The sequence below is a fragment of the Limulus polyphemus genome, unplaced genomic scaffold (assembly GCF_000517525.1).
Source record: "Limulus polyphemus unplaced genomic scaffold, Limulus_polyphemus-2.1.2 Scaffold3971, whole genome shotgun sequence".
In the NCBI taxonomy this organism is placed as follows: Eukaryota; Metazoa; Arthropoda; class Merostomata; order Xiphosura; family Limulidae; genus Limulus; species Limulus polyphemus.
In genome coordinates, this window is record NW_013669581.1 from 22,038 (window position 1) to 36,918 (window position 14,881).

Here is a 14,881-nt window from a genome sequence, read left to right on the forward strand (position 1 = left end):
AAATTGATGAAAAGACTCTGCTATGGGGATGTGAAAGTAAGCATTTGTAACATTCAACTTGGTCATCCAAAGATCTGGTGTGAAGTGCCACTGAAAATAAAGAAAAGATTCCATGGTGAAACAAGGAGGTTGTAAGAAGATATTGAGTTAAGACAGATTGATAATAAGACAACAATCTCTAGTGTTCTTAGTCACCAGAAAAAAATGAGAATAGAATCCTGAATTAAAGGGATAAACCTTCTGAATGGGTAGACACCAATGTCACTGGCACCATCCCAACCTTCCAAGATCCCCAAGAATACAGACAAAACTGATTCTGTAAAGTTTCAGGGACTCCAGCAAACTAAGTAAGGCCAAAAAAGGAGTGCCCTCCCAGAAATCATGAAGAAGAGTAACACAATACAGTTGTAAGAGTTAAATGAATTCGCAAAAATGGAGATCTGGTAAGAGGTATAACAGGTTCTAATCTGGAACCCTAGAGATCCAACAACAAATCCAAGTGTTGAGTGTCCAAATATACTACAGCCAGATGATGATAAGCCAGGGCATGTTGTTCTGATAAACGAGGGGAGCAAGGCATAGCAATACTCTCTTGTAATTGCATTGCAAGCATCCCAGCATACAAGGCAATATCAGGGGAAGGAGGAAGAACTAAGTAATCTTCCCCAAGATCTATCTGACAACAAGGCAGGGTAGACTCTAAAGCAAGGGGGTGAATCTCCAGAGCTTCATAAACTCACGTAGCTAACTGCAGAAAATAAGGCAGAAGGTGGCCAATCAGATGAGCCCTCAGTAGAAGCAGCTTTAGTGAAAGAAGGATCAGATCTCCCCAGTATATTCAGGTTCATGATGAAAAGCCAACTCTAAATCCCTGAGCAAAAACTCATCCCAAATTAGGTCACAGACAAGTTCTACCGCAAGATTTTACTTTTACACTGTTTAAAGGAAGAAAGAAATACTGTATTCAAAGTTTCATTAAAACTCACTAACTTTTGTCCCTGTAATTTTGTTAACATATCAGCAGGACAAAAACTTTTTCAAATAGTCAATGTTATGATAGTACTCTCCACTGTTGCTTTGTGAATTGGACCATTTTCCTTACAAGGAGAATCTACACAGAAAACTCTTTAAAGCAAAATTAGGCCATATGGTTACCTAAATATCATAATAAGTAAACTAGGCCTTATGTTTACTTAGCCTATAACTAATTAACTAATGATATAACACAGAGGTAAGGTAACAACCACAGTAGTTAACAAAGGTTCTAGTCAGGGTGACTTAATCCTTTGAATGTTCACATAGATCTTATAGGTTTGGTCTGTGTATTTTCTAAGTCTTATCAAATCACATCTTTGCACTTGACATTCACTTTGACATGTTTCTTCTGGAATTAATTAATGTCAGATCCCACTCAATAACTATGGCATTATTAGTTTTCCAGATTCTTAGTAGAACACATTATAACAGCCTAGGGTTCTAAAAAGAAATGTACACTGGAACAATTCCCAGACTAAACATGAATTTCTATTTAGAAAGAAATATACACACTCTCTTTCAAGGTTATTCTAATCAATCCTTATAAAGGGGATAGAAAGATCTATTTCCTAGATGTTTCTTGAACATATCTTTCCATGCAACCAATCACAATTCACAGCTAGCACACTCACTTTCTTAAGTATGGAGTTTATAAAATGTGTGAAAACCATGAGAAATTATCTATAAATTTCTGAATAACACAATAATTATAAATTGTTACAGCTTTAGTATTGATTTCAGTTACATACACCAGGCCTATAAGCACATTGTAGAAGCATTCACATTAGATTTCTCTAAAGCCAGGCCTCTATTAAAAATAAAATAGTAATCCGCAACATGTGGAAACCACATCAAACCTGATGAAGAGCAATTACTCGAAACATCTTCGTTAAAGAAAATATTAGTTTTTCTTTCCTGGACATATCTTTTTAAAAACAAATGATCATTTTGTGTATGATAAAATAATCATTTCTGAAGAGCAGAACAGTTATAAATCTCTAATTTTGTAATGATTTCAGTTACATACACTAGATTTATAACAATCCTCACATTATACTTCTCTAGGGCACATATTAAAAAACAAACTCTCAAGTAACTAATGGGGCAGTCACAAACATTTCAAAGTTTCAACCTGTTGACCAATAATGATGATGCAAAAAAAAAGAAAATCGTAATATGTAACAACTAGAATATATACTTACAGTACATTATTTCCGACAGTAAATCACTCTTAATGGAAGACCTTTGAGAAATGTATTTCCTGTAGACTTAGGTTACTGGCTTATGACTATTTCAAAACAATAATTAGAAAGATTTTACATAAAACATTAAAATGATTTATAAAAATTATTGAAAAAGGAAATTTGATAATTTGTTATTAATTAAATGTATGACATGATTAAAGACTAAGGGTATATTTTCTCAAAAGCTAGCCCAACAAAACAACCACACAAAGAACAGAATAAATTCCATTACTTTTAGAAAAATGCTTATCATCAGATGATAAGGAAGAAATATTTTATTTATAACAAATATTTCCTCATTTGCCTACTGGTAATAACTTGTCTTTTGGTAATTTATACCAAATGTAATATGCTCTGTTAATCAGTATGTAATTTTCAACTTGATAAATATTAATGTTTATTGTAATAATGGTCCATGCAGAAAAGAAAATGTGTCTGAAAAGAAATGCAGTAAAGTTAGTTATGACATGTTTTTGTAATTATAATCATATGTTTGTCAGAAAAATCTTTTAATTCAAAGCAGACAAAACTGAACTTAAAAATCACATTTTCACAACTATTACATCTAAATACACAGATGCATTTCTTGACATTCATGTTTTCTGTGTGGAATAAACAGCTTTGGCTGTGTGAGCTCCAATAAACAATCCTATTGTTTTAAAACACAAACCACAAAGTATAAGCATAAATTAATGATAACATTACAGGACTGCTGCACATTCAATATTTGCTGCATATTAATCTAAAACTTACCATGATTGTCAGGGCAGCTAAAATAAGAAACATCCTTCACAGTACCATTATTTTTTCCTAATGGCTCATCTAGCTCTATTCCAACCCATATTCCTGGTGCAAAATGAGTTGCTCCACAAAACCTCAGAATTCCAACCTAGCATGTATACACAAAACATTATTTATGAACAACAAAAAACAAACCATAAAAGTAGGAGTTTATTCTTTTGACTACCATAACCAAAACAAGCTGAACTGCATCTACAATTTATAACTTTAAACAATAATAAAATGTAAGTAATAATACATGTAAAAACACATTTACCTGTAATATAGGTCACTCTTATTGTTATATCAGCACAGCAAGAAACTCAAATGTTCTCTGAAAATTCATTCAATTAAGAAAAAGGTACAAATAATTCCTTAACTTAAGAAAAATGGTACTCATATAATTTATGACAGACATATTCAAATTTCTAATTATGTGTATTCAATACTCCACTAAAGATGAAAAATTACAGTTCAAAATTGCAAGAGTACTTTAAGCAACTGATAAATAGATAGCACATTTCATATTCAAAGAAAATTTAATGAATTAGATATCACAATTAGGAAATAGAAATCTTGATTATTACATGGGTATGGTTCATGTATATTCTAACATTGTTATAATGTCTATCAGTTACTTGTAGAACTTCAAATTCGTTTAAGAATCAACTAACCTTAGCTCCACCCACCACCACTTTTTCTCCAATTTTCACTCCAACAGACTGTAATACAGCTTTACCAGTCACACAGCTATAATCAGGTGTAATATCTGGTGGTGATGATTGGGAAAAACAAACAGCTTTTTGAAGCAGCTGCCTGAGAGAGTTCACAACATCACAGAGGTCAGGCATTGGTTCACAATTTGGAAAATCAGGAACACAATCTGTTTTAAAAGCAGCATCAGTATTCTAATTAATTATTCAACAAATTAGTATAAGCATGTTTAGCATGCAAAAAAAAGCATAAAATAAAATCAGTGTAAAATACACAATGTTGAAATAAAAATACATTTATTTTATACAGCAATGTTTTGAGAAACTGCTCTTCTCCAGGCTTAATAAGAAAATGAAATTAATGACAGTTAAATGTTATGAACTTGCATGCTTATGTGAACATACAACTCCAGACAAATAATTTGTACTTAACAATGGGGAAAAATAATGAAGTAAAACAATGAAATATGGTTGAGAGAAAGTACACGTTGTAACCTTTTTATGGAATTATCTTCAAAATTTAATTAAACTACTTTACTATCAAGGTATGTTAATAAACTTAACATTAAAATATAAATTACCATTCAAATTTTGGTATTATCTAAACTTTAATTTCTTAATTTCAAGAGGAAATATTTAGAAAAATTCTGAATCATATCTTGTCTGTCATGTAATGCACTTGCATTTTGAATTGCCCATTTTATTTCTACCTTTATATGATTTTCTCAATTACAATTATAAACACATACCATAAATACTGACATGTCAAGATTTAAATTTAAAACCTTCAGACTTCTTGTTTTACTAAGATATAAAGGAAAATGTGAAACTACATGATGTAGACCTCCGTAAATGGGGTATTTTGTTTTGGCAATTGTAATTAGCTATTTAGCCTCAGTTTCATTGTTTGCAACTGAGGTGTTCAGCTCAAACAGATAGTGAAATTTTTTAAAACCTGTTTATAGCTAAGTTAGAAAGCCAGTTAAATTACATTTGTTTTACTGCATGATAATTTGTTTGTGTTCTAGAATGCATATTTGAAATACATATGAATAATTTTGAGGACAACCAACATCATCACAAAAAGTAGGTTTAGAGTCCCTCACTTACTTAACAGCAAAAATCCTGAATCTATGTGCAAGTGCAAAGTTCTTCTGTTTTTTAGTATATTTTTTTATTTATTGTCATAAAGTTAACTAAACTGTACAAATTAGAGTTATTAGGTTAGACATGAAAACTTAAATAAAAGAAAAAATTTCTTGTGATACTTGATTTCCCATTTATCCAGCATTACAGTTTTATTTTTAAAAAAGGTTGGGTTACAATCATGCCACACAACGTACATGTTAGGATATCAAGTATTACAAGAAATTTTTTTTCATTGAAATTTTCTTATCTAACCTAATAACTAATTTTTGCATACTCTATGATGGTCTAAGTATATTTGTAAAGAAATAAAACTAAATAAAAGTAGCTGTGAAAGGTTAATAACTTATGCTGTTACAATATATAAGTGTAACTGCCTGTTACAATATGCATTCACCCTAGAAAAAAAAAAAGCTATTTTAGACTTATTTTGTATTTTTCAACTTTTCATTTTACCCTACATTGCTGATTTCACTACACCTAGTGTTAACGTAGAGAAAGTAAATTCTTACTGAAAAAAATTTGACATTCATATAGGAAGATCTACAAACTATGCAAATAAAATAAGAAAACTTCAAAATGAAAAAATTTATTTTTATTCTTAGTATGAAAATTATTTTGCATTCATACTGATTCAGTAAAAGATTTGGAAATCGACAGACAAATCTTTAGTATAAATACTTTATTACAAAAACCAGGTTTTTCTGTACAACAGATGTGATATTTACTAAAATCTTGCCAAATGTTCTGAAGATACACTTAGTACATTCAGACTTATATTATGTTCATTTCAAGAGTTTTTTTTTTTACCTAGTTTAAAAATCAATTTGTGTTAGTCTCTTTCTCTTTAGATCATGTAAGGTGGTGCATGTTAGAAAGTTAATACTCATAAATTAGCTTGAGATGGTCATTTGAGTTCAAATGTCTAACATAAAAGATATTTGCTAAGATATTTGTAAAATATAACAACATATAATTTCATCAACTTTTATGCTAATATGAGCATGATTAACTTACTATTAGCTAAATTTAATGTAATATTAATTCTGGATTGCAATCATATTTCCATAAACTAGAAACTAACATTTTTTTATATGACTAGACTAATTACTAACTGGTTTTATCCTATATTTCACCTGCTAATCTGTTGACATTATCAGGGAAGTACTAAGAAGAACTAAGTTGGTTTGTATTTTTTGTTAAGCACAAAGCTACACAATGGGCTATCTGTGTTGTGTCCACCACAGGTATCAAAATCCTGTTTTTAGCATTATAAGCCTCCAGACTAGCTAAGCTACTTTTGGGGATTCTGAGTTGGTAGTGGGTAGAGTTTGATCCTGGTTTTTTTGTTTTATAGAACTCTGGTAAATTATCCACTTGGCTGAAGTCTTGCTCATTTAGTTTGGTATTATTCTTATTTATTGCATGGTCTCCTTCTCTGGCATGATAGGCTACTGCAGATTTGGTAATATCAATCTATCTATAATACACCATGCCAGAGAAAAAAGACAATATAAAATAAAATTTTGAATAATATTCAAATATTAGGATATGATCCAATACAAATGATAACCTTGCTGGTTACCAAGCGAAGTTTATAGATCAATTCTGAATGCTTTACTTTATGCTAACATTTTTCTTACCTGAAAATGTATTTCAGATAGATGCTCATCTCTTTGCACAACAAAGAGCTATTACAGGGTTCATACACATAAAGCAAAGCAAAATTCTGGGACTTTTCCAGAACTTCAGATCGACAGAATTAGGACCTTTCTAGTGTTCCAGGGTCATAAACACAAACAATGATGGTTTTTATAAAATGTTTCGTTTGAAAGATATATCCATAAATTTCTTACAAACAAACAAAAAATTTTATAACCTTTTTACAATCAAAGTTTTTTTTTCATTCAAATTAATTATATCTAATAAAATATTGCATATTTCTATTTCTTCCCCCATCGAAATATATTTCAATGTCAGTATCCTTTTAGTTGAAATTTCAAATCCAGTTCTTTGTTCATTTTTTTCTAAAGCATGAGACTTTTTCTTTAGCAGTTCTTCATAAGCTGTTTGCTTAAGCAACAAGAGTAAGCTTTCTACTGGCTTCAGCCTGTTCTTTATCTTTTTGTAGTTACATCCTTTTCATTTTTAACTCTTCAATGTCAATAACTATTATTTGTCTTTTAATGCTTCTTTCTGTAGTTCCTTTTTCTTTTCTTTTTTACTCCAAGTTTTGGAAATAGTGTCCCACCCTGCAGAATAAACAGGTACAAGCATCTTAGAAGTAACAGAAAACTTCATTACTCCTTCAGCAACAACAATGTTGTCTTTTACAATATGTTGAATAACAAAACTATATGGAAGTAGGCTTTCCCTCCACTGATGCCCATCCATGGGAAAGAACTAACAACATGTTATACTCCTTCTTATGACCTATATGATCACTTAGAAATAAGTCTAATCTATCTTTCTCATAGTCAAACTCTTGAAAGCTCTAATTTCAAAGGATTCTTCTGTGTTGTTCCAGTATCTCAGTACATTCCTCAACTTTGATCTTTTTGATCTCACATAAAGTTTTGAGTACATCTCTCTTTTGGAAATTAGGTGTTTGCTTCAATATGCATCCTATTGAGGTCAACATAATTCAAATGTCTTACAAGTGAATATTTCACAGGTCCTTTGACTTCCAATTTCTTAACTTTCATGGCAAATTCCTTACAACACATTTTAAATTTTGAAATTTTTCCTGCATAACTTTTCACAAGCATTTCAGTCTCTGCCCAAGTGTCTACTTGCATGTAATTTACATGAAACTCAGCATTTTTGACTGCCAATAGAAATCATTCTTTGTTGATTTCTTTACCTTTTCTAACTCAGATTTGTTAATATTTCTGTAATTTCAAACAACATATCAGTCATCTCAGTACACAGAAAGGTAATCAGTGGTTTATCAGACTGATATTTTGTGAGAGATGAGTTGTTTGACTTGGCTATGCAGTTAAAGAATGTCAGTTTTGTTTCATTTAATAGATCCTTAGATACTTCCTTAATAGTTTAATAACATTTACTTCCTGGATGGGAAATTTCTTTTCTTCCTCTTTCTCAGTAAAGCGTTTTATGATATCTGAGGTGCTCTTGTAGCTACAGGTAAGTTTTCTCTCCACTTGGAATTTCCAATTTACATTAGTTCCATCTATTAATAACTGCAAAACATCATTCAAAATCCTTTTTAAATTAGCTATGTCTTCAGATTTTTCTACTATGTTCTCAGCCTGTACCATGACACAAAGACAGCTGTTGACATTGGTTGTTCTCAGAAATCCAATACCTTACCTGAATATTCATTTGTTTGCTTTTAGTTATTTTGTAAAGTGATTCATCAAAGAGCAAAACATATTCTCCAACCTTTCTCAGTTGATCAACTAGGCACATAATAAAATATGGTGCTAATCTATACTGTGCTTTATATGAAGTATTTCTTTCAGATAATGCAAATAACTTTGCAGATGGGCTGTCCTTAAATTTAGCTTTAAAAATGTCAGATATTCCAGCACGTGAATTATACAAGAAATCAGAATATACAATTTTCAACATCCAAAGTATCTCTGACTAGACCACAGAATTGGTTGTGATAGCATAAAAGGACACACTGGTATTTGCTGTTCCAATACTTGGAAAAGTAGCCTGAAAAAAAAAAAAGATTCAATTGCCACTTTACTTGATAGAATAAATGTTGAGATAAGCAAACACTGGAATGAATGATCAAGTCTAACTATCACTTATTAAACTATGAGTATTGATAAAGATTTTTAGATCTACGTATGATTGTTTGGTTTAGAACAAATCCATATTGGGCTATCTGCTGTATTTTCTACTGGGAATCAAACTCCACAGTTTAGTGTTGTAAGTCAATAAATTTACCACTGTCCCACCAGAGGTCTTTAAATCTAAATTCAAGGTTGAAACTCAAAGTTAAATCTATGATACTTTAACTGTAGCTTAGTGTATTTAATTAATCTAGTGAACTACAACATCTAAAACTATGCCTCTATTAATTTAATTAAAGCTAAAAATATCAAAGGAATAAGACTACTATGAATAGGTCTATATCTAGCTATGAATTTGCAGTGTTAATTATGCCTGTCAAAATCATGCTGATGTAAAAGGTCAAAATTGCCAATTTATGCTACTGCTGCTCATTTTTTTTTCATTCCATTGTCATAAAAAAGCTGATTAACCATCATACTGTTGTAAATTTGTAACATTAACATTCTATTAAAGTTACACCTGTTAACCCTTCTATTACCGGCTAGGTGAAATCCACCCAGCTCGTAAACAGGAAAGTATCTATGAGAGTAATTGTACTATATTTTTTGAAAATGTATGCAAGTCTACAAAATTTTGCAGATTATTAGTAAACATTACAAGGATTTTATACACAAAATATCTGGTTTTTGAATTATGTTATAAGATTTTTTTTTATCAAGAATTTGCTTGTGAAGTTTTTCTTTAAAGATGTTGAATATCCAATATACAAAGGAATTTTGATTTTAAGATTAAAAATAGTTTTCTTTATCTGAAATTTGTCTAATTTCATTTGCATAATCTATATATCCTTCTAGATAATCATCAAACGTTTTTTAAAATAAAACTTTATATTTAATCTGTTATTTTATCAATATTAACTCTATATGGTGTTGATCGATTTGACTGACCTCGTAACCATCATAAAAATTAGAAAATAAATCTAAATTACCTTTTTTTTCTAGAATAACTGCAAATTGTGATAGGAAACCAGAAATGTTTATTCTAAATAACTTAAATCTATTAAGAGTATACATCTATTTATATTTATTAATTTTTGTTTTATTGACCTTTGATCCATGTTTGACTACAAATACCCAAAAGAAGTTGAAAATTACACGACACTCGTGCATCGACATGACCCTATCAAATAGCGTAATGCAGAAGCTTCTGGCACGTATACCTCATGAAGGTTTTTATTATTTTTCTTTCATTATCTTACCGAACAATTTTCTATTTTTATGATCATAGTTACTTTTATAATAATAAACAGTGAAAACACGAAAAATAAAAAACCTTGTAATTAAATATCAAACATTTTATTTTTAGTAAAGCTTTATATTTTGTTATTTTTTGTACTGTAACATTATACTTATTTCGCCAGGTTGTAGATAAGTAATCAAAGTATAACGAAAATATAGGTTGCAAAATAAAGTGTATTGTATTGTTAGTAGTAATTACAAAATTTCAAAGTACTTATGATCAGAGTTTACACTCACCTTTTCACACTTATTTTCTGTAGTTATATTATTGCTAGTAGATGAGTTAGAAATTAGAAGAAACAAAATGAATAGTACTTTGTTCTTTTCAATACGGACAAGTTCCAAGTAAATCTCCTGAGAGTTTCTTCTAATCTTTTTACACCTATTTCCTATGTTTATTCTACTGTTAGTGGCTGAAGTAGAAACCTGCCAAATATAAAGCAATGAATCACCATTCCTGTTTAGGTGTTACCGTACTTTTACACCATCAATATGAAATAAGTTCATGCAGCAAAATTCCCAGAATTTTCCCTCCTTTGAAAACACAGTGAGGTAGGATATATCAACTTGTTGACAGTATAATGGTTACAACGACAATTTTCTAAAGTATTATAAAATATTTATGACTTTGTAGAATGTCTGGGCTGATCCAATAAGTCAAAAAGCAGAAGTATCCTACAGAAACTAATCGGATCGCTGCTCTGAGAACACAGTGGGATAGAATTTGTCGACTTCTTTACAATACAGCAGTTGCAACAAGAATTGTCTAAGTACTACATAAAAGTGAGAGAAAATATTTATGATATGACACTGTACAAAGTATAAAGTTGTATCCTATCCAATAAACTTGCTAATTATCTTACTTGGTGGTCAGGATTTAGCATAGGTATAGGTGTAAATGTAAATGCTTATAGACATCCTGTTTCCTATATTACCATGTTTACGTAGTAATCAATAAATGTGTAGTTTCCAGTAATATACAAATACGGCTCGTTTTGGTTTAGCCTTCTTGATTGTAACTTCAGAAACAAATTATTTACTACATGTTCATCCGGATGTTTTATATAAAGATGTTCCTTTTCATATATTTTGATCAGTGATAAATTTATTTCTTAGACTTTAACAAATTACATAAACTTTTCCTGAATTGCCAAGTATTTAGTTTTGTATAATTTGTTTATACTCTACCTCAATGTAAACAAGTAGAAAAATAACACAAGTTATTACTTAGTAAAATACGGTAACATATTGGCTACCATACATTACATATTATATATATAGTAAAATGAACAAAAACAAGCCCAAATGAAGACACTGCACAAATCTATAGGATCCCCAAGGCACAGGCTATAATATAGGTTATAAAATATGCCTGGGTTTTGGAGGTGACTGCAGAAGTGGGACCCACACTGCGGTGGGGATACATCATTTATCAGTCTTAGCCTCCGTTCACCAGTCTCAAATGAAGAAATTCAAAAAACAAAATAAAATAATCAAAAGTAGAAATTAGGAGAGTCCAGGGTCACTGATGAGGATTGAAATTCTCCGAAACTAGTCTGGCCCACAGACACACCCCCAATGAAAGAATAGACCATTCCAAGCTTTTACTTGTTGTTAAACAAATGTTTAAACAACTCTGTATCAGCTGCCTAGTGTCGGCTCAAAATATGAAGAATTAAGTTGTGCCAGAATGCTACAAGTTCTTCAAATACCTATAGAATGATAGGTTTCTTTTTTGTGTAAAATACTTAAAAACACCATTTCATTACACTGTAAGTATATGATAATAGATACAGTTAGCGATATAGTACAGAAAATAGAAAATACAATATACGTATTTACCTTTAAAAAATTTTGATATTTATTTATGACATTCGAGGGATTATACAAATTAAATGTGAAAACGTTAAGATAAAAAATAATATTTTTATTCTTCATATAAAAATCACCTTGCAGGTGAACTATTCAAAGTGCAAGTGGAAATAACTACATTGAATAACAAATTTCTTATTATAAATAATAGAAAAAAAATCAAATTTATGTGTTTTATATTTCTGAAACTAAAGACTTTTAGGAATGTTCTCGTCACATTTTAAACAATTTCATCTAATACTTTTAGTTTTGGAACAAAATATGATGAGACCAATGTTACCTTCTAAAAAAATTTAGAGGCCGGCAGCCAAAGGGTAAATGGGATAAGACCTAACTGTTGAAGTGATCTGATTCTAAAAATAGACCTAGATCTTGAGCACAAGTAGCCTAAAAAAGTTTCAGGGCTTTTCCAGCACTTAAAATGAAAAAAAAAGACCAAACAAATGTTTTTCTATGAAATCAAGGACTGGAAAAACTGTTTTAAAATTCAAGCACTTTCCAAGATTTCTAGGACTTGTGCAAACCCTGTATTACCTCTTGCCACTGCTGTGAAGATTTCTGGTATGTAAGGTTGCTCAACTGGCCATTATTTCACAGGCAGTTGGCTGAGCAAGGATATGTATAATGGCTATGGTAACATATCAGACCATTCTATATTGAAGAACTACTTCCCAGAATAATCAGGTAAAGGGAGAAAATATCCCAAAGAGAACACTACACCCATCAGTTATGGCTTGGTTAATAACATAGTAGGGTGGCCTGTAATAAACTTACAGGTAAAACTGCAGACCTACTTCTGATTGAAAGAATGCATCCACTCAGTTTCATATCAGTGGAGTTATGCCAACCTAAAGGGAAATTCTTCATATTGACCTACCCAGAAGCTTAAGACTGTGGTAGTAGGGGTTCTACCTTTACTTTACTAGAAGAAAACAGGAAGAGGAATAAGAATGGAGAGAGAATGTCAGTGAGATGTATGGGACCAAACTGGAATCATGATATTTGCATAACCTTCCACACTGATAAGACTGTGCAATGGGTTAGTGCAAATAGGGATAGCAGGCAGTAGCCAAGTGTGAGTCTAGGCTCACACTTGATGCTGTCTCCTTTTTTTTTCTTGACTTATTGAAGTACAGCTTGGAAGGTAATAAATATATATTTGATGCTGAAGATCTCTTGCAGAAAACTCTGTCTCAACAGCATTCACAAAGCATGAGTAGAAGGGCTTAACCTTTCTATACTCCTTTGCACAATGCAAGTTTTGGAAATGAGGAGAAATCTCTGTGAGGAATCACTGGTCATTTGGTGGGTTTAATCATCTCTGGTATTAATATATGATAATGACAACAAAGGAGCTGTAAACAGAGAATAACAAAATAATGAATACTCACTTCACTAGTCTTTGGAAAGACTGAAGAATAATGTATGGAGAGAAACAAAACCACCATGTGATGTAAGTAATGAAACAAATGTGTCATGGGTTGTCAACATCCCTATCTGTAAAATCTTATCCACTGGATGTTGACAATGAGAAGTAAAGAAAAGCTGTGAGATAACAAATTTAATAGGAAGTTATCTGATAAATTTGACAGGTGTCCTCTCCCATAGAAGAATAAACAAATCAGATGTGTTGATGAACTCAATCAAAATGGAAAGTAACAAGTCTCAGAAAGAGAAGGGATCACATGTTCAGGAAAGATGATGCCGATCTCCACGTATAGGAACAGTACGAAGCAAGATAACATCAAACTACCTGAAAAAGATATAAAAGATAACAAAGGCAGTAATGATTGTATCAAGTAAAAATTGAAGGGAGAAAAGAGTGCTCTGGGAATAAAATCAACCTATCATTGTGATAGTGTGTGTGACAGACATCTTTGGCAAAAAATATCATAGCAACATCTGCAAACAAAAAGGTTGTTTGTTTGGTGCTTTATGGCGCAAAGCAACGAGGCTATCTGCACCAAACAACCGGTAAAACCAGTAAAAGTAAAGTAAGGTGTAAAAATACAGTAAGTTAAAACCGATATATGTCGATAAAAGATTTATATATAATTAAAAAGACCTATAGTGTGTAAAAAATTGAAAATACAATCTAATCGGACAGTGTCACCATTACCAATGACACTGTCCAACGTCAGGGGTAAACTCTTAGAAAACATGTGTCTAAAATGGTGCCACCGCTCACGGTCGTAATGATGGCACAACAGTAAATTGTGGGCTATTGTGACTTGAGTGTCACAATGGCTACACATCAGTGGGTCAATACCTGATAAAAGAAAATAATGGGTTAAAAAACTGTGACTAATGCGTAGCCTTGCCAGGACCACTTCCTCCTTCTGATCCTTACGGAAGCAAGACGGCCAAAGACCAACAGAAGGTTTGATCTGGAAAAGCTTGTTATGACGTTGCTCACCCAAAGTTGACTGCCAAATGGCACGAAGCCGCGCCTTGAAGACAGGACCGTAGTCCATGTATGGGACAGGCACGGCAGTGATGGCACCAGAGCAGACGGACTTAGCTGTGGTGTCAGCGAGCTCGTTCCCATGAATACCGACGTGGCCAGGTATCCAGAAAAACTGGATGGAAACAGAAGATAGAGAAAAGTGGGCCAATTGGTGTTGAATATCAATGAGAACAGGGTGAGAACTAACGTTAAGCAATTCCAGTCCAGGGCCAGTAGAGAGCTAAGAGAATCAGAGTAAATAGTACAATTACTGTACTGCATAACTTTTACATGATCCAGGGCAAGAGAAATAGCATACAACTCGGCAGTGAACACAGAAACTGTAGAGAAGATCCTGCGAGCAACTATCGAGCCACGGCACAAAACCATGGCAGAACCTACAGAGTCACCCGATTTCGAACCATCCGTGTAAATGGGAAGAGAAGAATGGCTCGAAAGATGTTCAGCAAAAAGAAGACGGTACTTCCAATTGGGAGTATATGCCTTCCCTAGATGACTCAAGGAAAGGTCACAAGATGGGATGGTAATAAGCCATGGTGGAATGGGCTGATCATTGGG

At 32.1% G+C, this 14,881-nt stretch overlaps 1 protein-coding gene across 1 annotated transcript in view; it reads right to left on the reverse strand.

Annotated features, from left to right (window-relative positions):
* LOC106470374 (CAP-Gly domain-containing linker protein 4-like) overlaps positions 1–14,881 on the reverse strand; it is a 70,627-nt gene that overhangs the window by 19,458 nt on the left and 36,288 nt on the right. The window contains exons 5-6 of the mRNA XM_013930922.2: positions 3,734–3,942; positions 3,033–3,168 (exon numbers count right to left, since the gene is read on the reverse strand). Of these exons, the coding sequence (XP_013786376.2) occupies positions 3,033–3,168; positions 3,734–3,942 (345 nt within the window). The remainder of the gene's footprint in view (positions 1–3,032; positions 3,169–3,733; positions 3,943–14,881) is intronic.